Source organism: Cyanistes caeruleus, chromosome 19 (genome assembly GCF_971803275.1).
Source record: "Cyanistes caeruleus chromosome 19, bCyaCae1.hap1.1, whole genome shotgun sequence".
Taxonomy (NCBI): domain Eukaryota; kingdom Metazoa; phylum Chordata; class Aves; order Passeriformes; family Paridae; genus Cyanistes; species Cyanistes caeruleus.
This window is the reverse complement of record NC_141719.1, coordinates 737993-751008: the sequence shown is the minus strand read 5'-3', so window position 1 is coordinate 751008 and position 13016 is coordinate 737993. Positions and strand designations below refer to the sequence as shown.

The window sequence follows — 13016 nt, the reverse complement described above, 5'->3', positions numbered from 1 at the left end:
TGTTTTTGTATCCATCCCGCTGTCTGGTGTCCCAGGCAGTTCATGCCAGCAACAAGGAATTTTCCATTGTAGTGACCAAACGTTTCCATCCCTTCATTGTATTTGACACTCAGATTTTGCCCACCCCACATTTGCTCTGAAGCCGAAGCAGGAAATGGCAGCTTGAGAGGCAGGAGCTGGAGAGAGCCAGGAGATCCCAAAAAGGCATTTTAGGGAGAAAGTGCTGACGCAATCCAGCAGTGCCGGATGCGGCAGCATTGATAAATATTTGATTTAGCCTGAATAGGAAGGCATCACGTTCAGAATGACCTGAAAAAGAAGGAAGATAACAAATACAGTGCCACTGAAAGGCAGATTCACACGGTGAGCATTCTTGAGGCTCACTCCGGTGTGCAAATTGCCTTAAATTGGAATGAACTGGAGTTACCTGTGGGAAAGGCACCGCTGCCTGCTCCAGGCTGGGTGGGATGCACTGACAGCCATGGAGTGCCTCTATGCTTGGAAAGACACTGATTCAGTTTTCAGTCGTTGGCTGATGTGTATTGTCAGAATTCCTGCACTGGCATCACAGGGGGCAGCTGAGGGGTGCTGACAGGTTCCCAGGGAAAAAAAAATTTCACTGCCCAGTGCTTCTTAATTCTGGCAGGCTTGGGATTTTTAACATGACTGAGTTTCACCCTCTCAGTTTAGACCAATTTCCTCGGCTATGTTTGTCAGCTCTCCCTTCCCATCCAGCCCCCTCTAACAATCACCAGGTTCTGATCCAGCTCTCAGTTCAGCTCCTGCCTCTGGACTCTCCAGTCCCCTCACTTTTCTTTAGGCTTTTCTCCACTTTCCTTAAGGAGTTGCTTTGGGTTTCTGGTTCCCCGAGCCTGCCTGGTTTCCCTCCCTCCCTCCCTCCCTGCTCTGCAGCTCTGGCTCGCGTGGGATGCTCCAGGCCTGAGTGTCCGGCCAAAACTGGCCAGAGAGAAACAACAAGTCCTTTTCTCTTCAGTGAGCTGGGAGCTGCTCTAGATAAACCCATTCTTCCCACACTGCATGAGGCACAACCTGCTCTTGTCAGAGAACTGGGAAAGGAAAAGCCCCACATCCTCACACAAACGCTCTGGTGGATCCTGGTTTCCATCTCCTTGGGGTCTGTAGCAGGGCTTGCAGTGTGTGATGCTAGGAGCAAGGCCAGGAATGTGCCAGGAGTCCCAGGGAACACTCAGGACTCTGCTTTTTGGATTGTCACCTTTGGATAGGAGAAGGGACCCAGATGTTAAGGATGTCTTTCCCAAAGGAGCATTTTATCCATTGGCTTTGTAATGATGGATTTCACAGCTTTGGCCAGGAGGATGCTGAGGAATGAACTTCAGTAGTGGATGCAGAGTCAGCTCAGGAGTCAAACCTCTGGGCTTGGGGGGTTTGTAGCTGGAATTTCAGCTCAGCTCAGACTTCCCTGAGTGTCTGGGCCAGCAAGAACCCTGACAGTGCCAGCAGCTTTCCTCAGACAGGCTGAGAGCCCCCACAGGGCTGTTGGGGCTCTGCAGGGCCAGGGACTGCCCTGAGCCCCTGCACTGTATCCCCCAGCCCAGAGTGGCTCCCCGGGCACAGCGGGGTGGGACCACCCCCAACATGGTCCTTCCATGGCCATTCCCATCTCCCCAGGAGGAAAAGCTGAGTGCCCAGGCTGGCCCCGGGGTGGCTCCGGGTGGGAACTGCAGTCCTTCCAAGGCAGCTGCTGTGTCGGGGGTCTGGCAGAGGGCAGGGGGTGACCCCAGCCAGGCTCTCAGGGGACATCCCGTGCCAATCAGGGCTGGCTGAGGGCGGGAGGAAACTTCGGCTGTGCTCAATCCTCTCTTCTCTCTGGATAAGCAGCTCCTGAGCCCGGGGCCACTCGCGGTGGAGCCGTCCCTGGGGACCCAGGCCTGGCTGATCCCCCTCCATCTGCTCAGCAGACGCAGCACGGGATGGATTTAGCCTGAGATCACTCCAGGGGCAGCACACAGCCCTGTGCCCGATCCGTGCCCGGCACACCGCTGGCTGCCAGCCTGGCATCCCCCTGGGACGTCACCGTCCTGTCACCACCCCCGAGCTCCCACCCCAGCCCAGGGACTGGACTCCCCTGCGGGGAGAAGCGACCGTGACATCCAACAGCACCTCCTGACCCTTCCTCTGTCATCCTGCTCCATCTCCCTAACCCCAAACAGACACCAGGGTGTGGTGCCAAACTGTGTGGGGTGGGCAGGAGGCGCCAAAGGCTCTGGACGCTGCCAGCACTGGGTTGGAAACCCCCGTTTTGTGACTCTGTGCGAAGGAGCTGTCATTGTGTCCCCAAAGCTCAGTGCGGAGCGTGCAGAGGTGACCACTGTGCCACCGCTGCAGCTCAGAGCGCCCGGAGGTGGCAGAACTCGGGCATCTCGCAGTGACGCCGTGACACCCTGAGGCGAAGCTGAGGGCAGCAGGGCAGCGCTCGTGGAGCAGGGGCGGGACTGCCGGGAAAGCCGAGGAGGGGACAGAGGGATGGTTCACCCCGGGCGGGGATGAGGGTGGGCTGGGGCACCCCGGGGGGATGGGGGGATGGCTCACCCCTGGGGACAGGGGGCGTGGAGGGCTGGCTCAGCCGGGCGATGCTGCGGTGCCCGGGGTGATGCTGGGGACACCGGGGCAGGCGGGGCACGGCCGCCCGTGCCGCCAGCGGCCACCTCCCCGCTACCCCCCTCCTCCGCTCCGCTCCCTCTTCCTCCTCCTCCCGTCTCCCTCTCCCGAGCCAGCCCGGCCGGGGGAGGAGCCGGCCGCGCACAAAACCTCCCGCCCGGCCCCTCCGGGCCCCGCTCCGGCACCGGCACCGGCGGCGCCCAGCGCCCGCCCGGGGCCATGCGCGCCGCGGCGGGGCCGGGGCCGGGGCAGGGCGGCGGCCGCCCGCGGCCATGAGCGCGGTGGGGCCGGGCGGCGGCCCCGGGCGGCGGCGGCGGGCGGGGGGCGGCGGGGCGAGCCCGGCGGGGCGGCCGCGGGCGGGGGGCGGGCGGCGGCGGCGGGCGCTGCGCTCGCTGGGCAGCCTGGCCGGGCGGCTGCTCCGCACCTGGGCGCGCCTGGCCGGGGGGCGCGGGGCCCGCCGCGCCGCCCCCGAGGATGACGAGGGCGGCTTCCGGGGGGGGTCGCGGCGGCGGCTCGGCGGGGCGGCCCCGGCGGCGGCGGCGGGGGGCGATGCGGGCGGCGGGGAGCGGCCGCCGGGCGCGCAGGGGCTGCGGAACCACGGCAACACCTGCTTCATGAACGCCGTGGTGCAGTGCCTGAGCAACACGGCGCCGCTGGCCGAGCGCCTGGCGCTGGGCCGGTACCGCGCCCGCGCCGAGGTCACGCAGCGGCTGGCGGCCCTGGTCCGCTCGCTCTGGACCCGCGACTACAGCCCGCAGCTCTCCGCCGAGTTCAAGGTACCGAGCGGCCCCGCCCCGCGGCCCCCGAGCGGCCCCAGCTGACCCCGGCCCCCAGCGGCATCCCCTGCTCGCAGCGGCACACCCGGCTCACAGCTCCCTTCAGCTCCCTCGGAGCCCACCGACACCCTTCCCAGCTCCCCAGAACCCACCGACACCCTTCCCAGCTCCCCAGAACCCACCGACACCCTTCCCATGCCCCTGGAGCCCACCGACACCCTTCCCATGCCCCTGGAGCCCACCGACACCCTTCCCAGCTCCCCAGAACCCACCGACACCCTTCCCAGCTCCCATCACCTTCTCCCCTGCCTCATCCTCCCTATGAACCCTGCCCTGCCTGACACCCCCAGACACCTCCCTGTTGCTGTCACCTCCCTCTGGCCTGGTCATTGTCCCCTGAGCTCCCAGGGCTGGCCATGCCACAGAGCCCTGAGGGTGAGCTGCTGCTGGCTGTGATCATGGCTAAGACAGGATATTACCCAGGAGCCAAATTCGGTGGCCTCAGGCTCTGTCCCTGAGCGTGTGTCACACCTCTACCGGGCACATGCCCGGGTGCCAGGGGCATCACAGCATGTCCAGGCTGGCATCGCAGCTCCCCACACTCAGGGCCACGTGTTCTCTGCCCGAGTGACATTACCTCGGTGCTGCCAGCAAAGTGCTGCTGCCACTGAACTTTGCGAGGTGCCCGGGGGAACTCCCGGGAAGCCGAGCCCTGTCCTGGGATGGGCTACACTGAGTTGATGCCATCGGAGTGCCTGGGGCAGGTGGGGCCTGAAGGTCCCCATGGCTGAACTTGCCCATCTGGACTTCATTGCGGTTTTCCCTGTGTCCTCTCCTGTCCTGCTCCTGGCCGCTGGAAGGAGGGACACAGCAGAACTGCCTCAGCTGCGTGTGCTCGGTGTCCCCGCTGCTCTGCTGGCCCCGGGGTGGCCGTGATGTCCCTGCAGAGGCTGTAGCAGGGATGGGGCTGGCATGTTTGGGGTGGGTGCTGAGGAAGAATCCGTTCATCAGCGCCTGCCCCGCCCGTGTCTTGCAGAACATCGTCTCCAAGCACAGCTCGCAGTTCCGGGGCAACGCTCAGCACGACGCGCTCGAGTTCCTGCTCTGGCTGCTGGACCGAATGCACGAGGAGCTGGGCGCCGCCTCCCCCGCCCAGCAGAGCCGCGGCCCCACGCAGGTGGGTGGCCCCGCGGGGTGGCCGCACGCCCTGGCTCGGGGAGAGGCGTTCGGGCCAGGTTCGGGACCAGGGACACCGGGATGTGCTGCGAGGCACCAGGATGGAGTTGGCCCCCGCCCCGATGGGGATGGGGATGCTGTGGTTCGGTCGGTGCGCGGGTGAGAGGATGATGGGAGCCGAGTGTTGCCGGGCTGGGCAGGGGTCAGAGCGCTGGGAGAGTGGAGGGTGTCGGCAGGAGCCTCTCCAGCATCCCGGCTCTGTGGGCATCCTGGTCCTTGGTGAGGAGGAGATGCAACCCCCCTGTCCCTCCATGCCTCCAGCTAAGCCCGCTGTAATTACAGCTCGGCGGCTTTGCTGCTGGCAAAATGAGTAATTAAGTCTTCCTCAATCCATCTGCACTCAGGCATTGCCCTGGCCCTGGCCCTCCCTGCCTCCTCCTGCCCGCTTCTTCCTCGCTTGCTGCTGCCCGCCGGGCACTGCCTGTTGCAGAGGATGGATTTGAGCTGGGCTCAGCAGCGTCCTTTCCCTGCTCTGGGGTGACACCCGGCTCAGGAGTGTGCTGTCCCCACTCTGGGGGTGACACCCGGCTCAGGAGCGTGCTGTCCCCACTCTGGGTGACTCCCATCTTGGGTCTGAGAGCAGCTCCCTCCTCCCTGTGCCCAGCTTGGGGTGTCGTGGTTGTGCCAAGTGTGTGGGTTGGGGTCCCGGGCAGACCCTGCCCAGCCTCCAGCACAGCTCTGTCCCACAGGAAGAGCTGGGCTGTGGTTCCTGTTGGAATACAGCTGGAGAGCAGAACTGGGAGTACTGCTCCACTAGTGCCATCTCCAGAGCCTCTGGAGAGGCTGCCCTGCCTGGCCAGGGTCCTGCAGCCATCCCTGCACCGACCTGAGCTGTCCTCAGCCCTGCCACCTTTCCTGGGAGGCATTTGGATGCCCCAGGCTTTTTGGGAGAGCCTGGCAGTTCGTGTTAAATGTCAGGTGCCCATGTGTGCCCTGAGCTGTGTGTGACACCGGCTGAGCCACATGGACGTGGTGCCACTGCAATGCCCGAGGCACTACCCTGGCTCTGGGCATGGGGCCCTTTGTGTGTCCCACAGCATCTGTGGCTTTGCCCAGTTTTGGCCCCTTTCAGTGATGCCACCTGAGTGGCACCAGCACGCCCTGTCCTTGGGCAGAGACACCTGGCAAGGCTGTGGCCCTCCGTAAATGGCCGGGAAGTGTCTGGAGGGAGCTGTTGGGCAAGAGGAGGGACCAAAGTGGGGACCAAGGTTTGGCTGCCAGGAGGGCTGGAGGAGGAGGCATCCCCTGGGTATTTGGGGGGCCCTGTAGGGCACAGACACCATCCCCTCTCAGCCACACCAGATGGACCTCAGTGCCAGGCAGTCCGTAAGGACACGTCAGGCTCAGCAGGACCTGGTGCTAGCAGATGGCATTGAGGAAAATCCACCTCTTGGCCAAAATCTTCAGTGATTTTCAATCTTACTCATCGAGACACCAGAAACTCACTGTCCTACCCTGAAACAGCCAAGTTTTTTTTACTGACACTCCTTTCTGCAGCATCTCTTCTGCCATCATGTTCCAGGGGTGAAACTCCTGTCCCCAGCATGGGCATGGGGGCTCCTGGTAGGTCTCAGGGCAGCGGGCAGGCAGGGAGATGTCCCCTAAGCGGGCAGGTTTGGCTGTGTCACACGGTCACATCCCAAAAGAGTGGAGCAGGAAAGCCGGCTGCTCTTGGGGTCCCTGAGGCACATCTCACGTGTCAGCGAGGCACCGTGCCAGGCCAGCCTGGGGAGCTGAGTGCCTTGGCAGGGCTCGCTGTGCCCGGGTTTGGCACGCCAGGAGCCGTGCCAGGAGCCATGCCGGGGCTTGGTGCAGAGGGAGCTGTGCCAGGAGCCGTGCCCGGGCTTGCTGCCGCTGCAGATGCTGGCGGAACGCGCAAAGACACGGCCGGTCCGGGCACCCACCTGGCCGGGAGGGCACCGAGCCAGCCGGGGCTGCTCGCACCTCCTGGATGCGGGTGATTTGCCCGCGGTGAATTCGCACCCAGCCGTGCTTCCCTGGGGCGGGGGGCACACACGGGAATGTGCACATCCGCTCCAGGAGCTCATCCCGGACACACAGACACACACACAGACATACTCCCCATGCCCCCTGCAGTGTCCCACCCTCTCACCCACCCACGCTCCAGCTCCCAGGGCCCGTGGAAGTTTGCTTGGTACAGTGGGAGGGAGCCAGCGTGGCTGGGCCACCTCTGCCAGGATCCGTTTCTCCTGCCTTGAATGCATTCCTACCTCCAGTTCCTTGGTGTCCTGGAGCTCTGGCTACCTTGGGGCGGGGGTCTCACCATGCAGACCTTCATTAACCCTTTGTGCCCCAGGCTGGCCGAGGGATAGGACGTGCCCAAAGGTTCCCCTGGAGCAGGTGTGTATGCAGCCTGGAGGGCACTGCAGTGCCAGGCAGGCAGGTGCCAGAGCCTCTTTGGCATCACCTTCAGCCCATCCTCGTGCCACGGGGACACCAAGTTGGGCTTGGTTCACTCGGACGTGTCCCTGATGCTCTGAAGGATGTGTCCCTCACCCTGTAACCTCACTCACCACGTCTCTTGCCCCTGCAGCCTGGTAAGGACGGGAGCAGCAGTGCCAGCAGGTCCCCGCCAGGCACCCAGCACCCCCACGGGCAGAGCTTCGTGCAGAGCCACTTCCAGGCCCAGTACAGGTTAGTGGGGGGACCTGTGGGATTTTTGCCCTTCTGTGAGCCCCAGGTGGGCACTGTGAGTCTAGGGAAGGGATGAAACGGGGAGGATCTCCATCTATCCCACCCACCCCAGCCATGGCAACTCCTTCCCCTAAAGCACTTGAAAGTGTCCAAGGCCAGGCTGGACAGGGCTTGGAGTGCCCTGGTGCAGTGGCAGTGTCCCTGCCCATGGCAGGGGGGCTGGACACGCTGCTCCTTGAAGGTCCCTCACAACCCAAACCACGCTGTGCTTCTGTCACACGACTCAGGGCTGTCCCAGCCCTCCAGCACAAGGGTGCCCCTCTGTGGGACACCCACAGGTTCATCTGCCTGGGACTCATGGGATGCTCAGGCCACCCTGTCCCCAAGCCATGGCACTGCAGGCAGCAGGGGACACATCTGGCATCTCAAGCCCTTCCTCCTCTCTCAATTAATCCCTCGTCCTATATATGAAAAAAGGCACTTTAATTATCCCTGTTCCACGTGCCAGAGCCGTCTGTGCACTAAAGGATTTATTAATTTGTGTGGCTGTTTCCCAGGGAGCTCAGTGGCTTTTCAAGGTGACAAATAACAAGGACTCAGGATTTTGGTTCGGATTTTAATTTATTCTTTCTCTTTTTGTTGAACAAAAAGGCAAAGAGAAAAAAACGAATTAAAAAAAAAACCAAACAAAAAAAAACCCAACAAAAAAACCCGAACAAAATCATACACAAAAACCCAACAAACACAATAAAACAAACCGAAGAACAGAATTAGGAAGAATCAGCAGTAGGTGGCTGTTGGTGCCAGGGTGGGCAGGGGTCCAGCAGTGTGTCCCCAGGGCCATCCTGGGGTCAGTCACAGGCAGATGTCCTCCTGCTGTCCCTGTCTGCTCCTCCCACAGCCCAGCCACGGCCTGGGGAGGGGGTCCTGTTCCTCCCAGCACCCCGGGGTGTTGTCTCTGGGGTCACTTCAAAACCCGGGACGATGGATTTGGGATGCGGAATCTGGGACGATGGATTTGGGATGTGGTACCGGGGATGCAGCACTGGTGCCAGGGTGCTGCAGACACAGGGTGGGCACCCGGGGGGTCGTGCCCGCTCCGGTGACGCTCCCCATCCATTTCCCAGGTCCTCCCTGACGTGCCCTCACTGCCTGAAGCAGAGCAACACCTTCGACCCCTTCCTGTGCATCTCCCTGCCCATCCCACTGCGCCAGACCAGGTGAGCCCCCATCCACCCCGCGGCGGGGCCACAGCAATTTGCACATTTCGGAGTAAACCCAACACGGGAGGTGGCGGCAGCACCGGGGCCAGGTGACAGCCCCAGCAGCCGTGTCCATCGGGTGTGTGCCATTCGGCGCTGAGCTGCGTCCCCGTGTCCCCAGAGCTCTGAACGTCACGCTGGTGCTGCAGTGCGAGCGCTGGCGCTTCGTGCGAGTGGGGCTGGCCGTGCCGCTGCTGGGCACCGTGGCCGACCTGCGGGCGCTGGTGGCGCGGGAGGGCCGCGTTCCCCCGGAGCAGGTAACGGGGCTGGGCGGGCGGGGCGCGGGGCGCGGGGCTCGGGGCCTCGCGTCGCTGAGGGAACGGCCCGCAGGTGATCCTGGCCGAGGTGTCCCCGCGGGGCTCCCTGCGCTCGCTCGCCGACCCCGAGGCGCTGGGCCCGGCCGGGGAGGCCGCGCCTGTCTACGCCTTCCAGCCGCCGCCCGCCCGCCGCGCAGGTACCGCCCCCTGCTCCGATTGGCTGCGGCTGCCGGCCCGGCCCGCGCGGATTGGATGTGAGCGCCTGTGCTGCTCTGCGATTGGCTCTGGGCGGAGGGGCGGGAACGGCCACGGGATTGGCCCGAGGCCGTGGATCCCTCGCTTTGATTGGTGGGAGAAAGTGGATCCCTCATTGGGATTGGTGGGGCAGTGGATCCTCTCTGCTGTGATTGGTCAGAAGCAGCTGCACCCCACTGGGACTGGGGGAGGCAGTCTCTGCTGGGATTGGTGGGAAATGGATCTCATTGGCTGGGATTGGTGGGAGAAGGCGTGCTGCACTGGTATCAGTGGGAAGGGTGATGGTGGGCAGGGCCATGGCACTAATTAGCCCAGAGCTAAGGAGAGCCCCTCGTTTTCCTGGCCCGCAGGGTGTCCCCGCAGCCTCCCTGCGTCCCCCTCAGTGCCACGGCCAGAGGGGCCGCGTCTGCTGCCCAGCAGCGCCCGCTCCTCCGACTGCCTGCACCGCGCTCCCGGTGGCCGCATCCTGCTGCTGCTCTGCAACGCTGCGGGCACGGGGCCACAGCTCGCCAGGTACCTGTCACCTGCCTGTCACCCGCCTGTCCCCCTGTCCTGCCCTGCCCTGTCCTACCCACTCACCGCCCGTGTGACACCCAGCCACATGTCCCTGCTCTCTGTCCCCAGGTTCGGGCCACCGCTGCTGCTGCGGGAGGAGCGCGGCGTCTCCTGGGAGCAGCTCCAGCAGAACATCCTGGCCCAGCTGAGGGGGGTCCTGCGGGGAGAGGTCTGGCCACAGGTGAGCCCAGGGAACAGCCCTGTCCCCTCAAAGCTATCAGGTTTTGGGGGCAGTTTTTGCACCGTGTCCCTAAGCCTGGCTTGCCCAGGTGCTGCTGCTGGGCAGGGGATCCCTGTCCTCTGGTGACCCCACAGTCCCTGCTCCCCTGACAGGGCGCGGGAGCCCTTTTCCGGATCCGCCTGGCCGGGGGCTCGGCCCCCTACACCTACCTGTCCCCTCAGGATCCCCATCCTCTCTGCCACCCTGCCATTGACAGGTAAGGGGCTGCAGGGACAGGACTGTCCCCAGGATGTCCCCTAACCCCTGCAGGCAGCCAGTGGCATCACCATGAGTGGGCAGTGTTGCTGTGCATGGCTGTGTTGTCACCCTGGGTGGCCACAGGTGACACCTTGGGTAGCCACAGTGGTGGTCACTCTGCTCTCCCAAGAACTGGGTCCCTGGCCCAGCGTTCCCACTGGTGGTTGTGGTGGCTGCTCCTGCCTGTCCTCACGGGGACAGGGGTTCTGGAGACATCTCACCCTGTCCTCCCCACAGGGCCCTGCAGCTGAGCAGGGCTGGGGGCCCTCCCCACGTGAGACTGACGGTGGAGTGGGACATGAGCACTAAAGAGCGGTGAGTGCCTGTGCCCGGACTGGGGGGACACTCCAGCACTCGGGTCACCCTCGCTGGTGACGCGTTCCCCCCAGGCTGTTCGGAAGCATCCAAGAGGAGGTGGTGCAGGACGCGGCGAGCGTGCGGCAGCAGCAGCAGGCGCACGGGCAGCAGCACAGCTGCACGCTGGACGAGTGCTTCCAGCTCTACACCAAGGAAGAGCAGGTATGGCCCCCCCCGGGCACCGCCCAGCCCCGGCACAGGGGCAGTTGGTGCCTGCGGTGCTGGGGGTGGCTGTGCAGGTGGCGGGGCGTGACAGGGAGGGAGGTGGCCATGACGTGGTGTCCCCAGCTGGCCCCGGACGATGCCTGGCGCTGCCCGCACTGCAAGGTGCCCCAGCAGGGCACGGTGAAGCTCAGCCTGTGGACGCTGCCGGACATCCTCATCATCCACCTGAAGCGCTTCCGGCAGGTGGCCGAGCAGCGGCACAAGCTCACCACGCTGGTGAGGTTCCCGCTGCGGGGGCTGGACATGGCCCCGCACGTGGCACAGCGGGGCCAGCCTGGGGGGCAGCTCCTGGGGCGCTGGGCGCCCTGGCAGCCCCCCCTGCGCCTGCCCCCCGGCTGCCCCCGCGACCACCTGTACGACCTGTACGCGGTCTGCAACCACCACGGCAGCATGCAGGGCGGCCACTACACCGGTGAGCGGGGACACTGGCGACAGGGGGTGCCGGGGGACGGGGCAGAGGGGAGCCGGGCTGCAGGGGATGGCATTGCAGCCACCCCAAGGCAGGCAGGACGCCGGGATGTGTCCCCCAGCACCATCCCATTCCCTCGGTGTGTCCCTGCACCATGGGCTCCTGGTCCCCCCCTGCACCCCGGGGCTGGGGACATCCCGGAACAGAGCCCCCGTCACCCCTCACCCCGTACCCCCTCGCCCCCAGCGTTCTGCTGCAACGCCCTGGACGGGCGCTGGTACAGCTACGACGACAGCCGTGTGGAGGGGGTGCGCGAGGCCGAGGTGAGCACCCGCAGCGCCTACATCTTGTTCTACCAGCGCCGCCGCGCCGCCGGCTCCGGCACGGGTGAGCCCCAAATCCCCCCCTTACCGCACCCCGGTACTGCCGCGGGGCACAGCCGTGTGGTCATACACAGCCCTACAAGTGACCCACCCCTGCCCCTGCCCCCCGCACACGTGTGCGCACACACCTGCTGCACCATCCCGACGGGTGTGCACACCCCCACCCACCCGTGCCCCAGCCCCATCGCCCCGCTCCCCGCGCTGGGTCCCCCCGCTCGGTGCCCCGGCCCACGCCCGCCGCTCCCCGCAGGATCCGCCGCCTCCGCGGGGCACTGGGTGTTCCGCCTGGCCGCCTCCGAGCCCCGCGCCGACCCCAACCCGTCGGGCTCTGTCACCGCCCCGGAGAACGGTGAGGCTCGGGATGCTCAGCCCCCGGCCCCCCCCGCGCTCCCCGCCCGCCCTGACCGTGGTTCCCCCGCAGGCGGGTTCGAGGCGCGGCCCCCGGTGCGGGGGCTGCAGGGGCTGCACGGCCGCAGCCTCAGCGTGCGGACCGCCCCCGCCGGACCCCCGGGACAGGGGGAGCCGGCCCCCCCCCGCGCCCCCCGACGGCTCCGCCGGGCCGCCAGCGCCGAGGGGACCCCGCGCCGGCCGCCGCCGGGCCCCGGCAGCCCTGGGGCCTCGGTGCCGCAGGGGGACGCGGGTGTCCCCCCGGGCCGCTGCCACCCCGGCCCCTCGGCGCTGGGACGGTCGCGGAGCTCAGCCAGCCTGCCCCCCCGGCCCGAGGGGGGGCTGCGCAGATCCGCCTCGCTGGGCAGGGGTGCGGGGGGACCGGCCCTGGCCGCCCGGGGTCCCCCCGGGGCCACCCTGCAGCGGGGCCGGCAGCCCACGGGGCCCCTGCGCTCCCCGGCCGTGCCTGAGTCCAGCTTCTGAGCCATGCATGGGGGGCATCACCCCCCAGGAGCTGTACAGCATGTCCTGAACGCATCTGGGGGTGTCCCACCGCAAGCGTGCCTGAACCAGGGATCTCAAAGCAGGAACATCCTGATCTGGGGGCTGCCAACCCAGGGATTTCTGAGCTGGGGGAAATCCAAACCAGGGTTTCCTGACCCAGACGCTCCCAAATGGAATCCTGACATGGGGGGCTCCTGCCTGACCCAGGGCATGCCAGACCCTGATCCAGAAGTGTTCCAAACCAGGACCATCCCTAGCTGGGGGTTTCAGACCTGGGCTCAACCCAAACTGGGCTCATTCCCAAGTGGTGGCTCTGAACCCAGGGGTCTCCCAACGCGGGGCCATCCCAAACAGGGTGGGTGGGTGCAGGGTCCCCAGCTCTGCAGCACCAGAGTATTTATTGTACCAGGAGAGTTTTATTCAGAGACGCTTTTTGTTTTCTAAAAGGCGACTATTTGGGGGCGGGGGGTCCCCCACACCTTGGTCTATGCAATCCCCGATTCCTGCAGCCAGCTTTTGTACGGGGCTCTACCCCACCGCCGGCGGTTTCTATTAAAGACACGTGAAACAAGCCCAGTGTCCATCCTTGGGGACGTGTCTGTGGAGAAAAGGGCTCTGTGTGTCTTGGGGGTGGTCC

General features: G+C 65.3%; 1 protein-coding gene across 1 annotated transcript; it reads left to right on the top strand.

The window, feature by feature from the left end:
* Positions 1–3175: 3175 nt before the first annotated feature.
* Positions 3176–12950, top strand: USP43 (ubiquitin specific peptidase 43). The gene is made up of 15 exons (XM_086857079.1): positions 3176–3416; positions 4453–4593; positions 7207–7307; positions 8435–8527; positions 8691–8826; positions 8900–9023; positions 9432–9594; positions 9706–9817; positions 9970–10073; positions 10352–10429; positions 10504–10633; positions 10760–11108; positions 11352–11492; positions 11739–11837; positions 11910–12950. The coding sequence occupies exons 1-15, from the start codon at positions 3255–3257 to the stop codon at positions 12356–12358; spliced, it is 2382 nt and encodes a 793-aa protein (XP_086713205.1). The 5' UTR covers positions 3176–3254; the 3' UTR covers positions 12359–12950.
* The last annotated feature ends 66 nt before the right edge of the window (positions 12951–13016 follow it).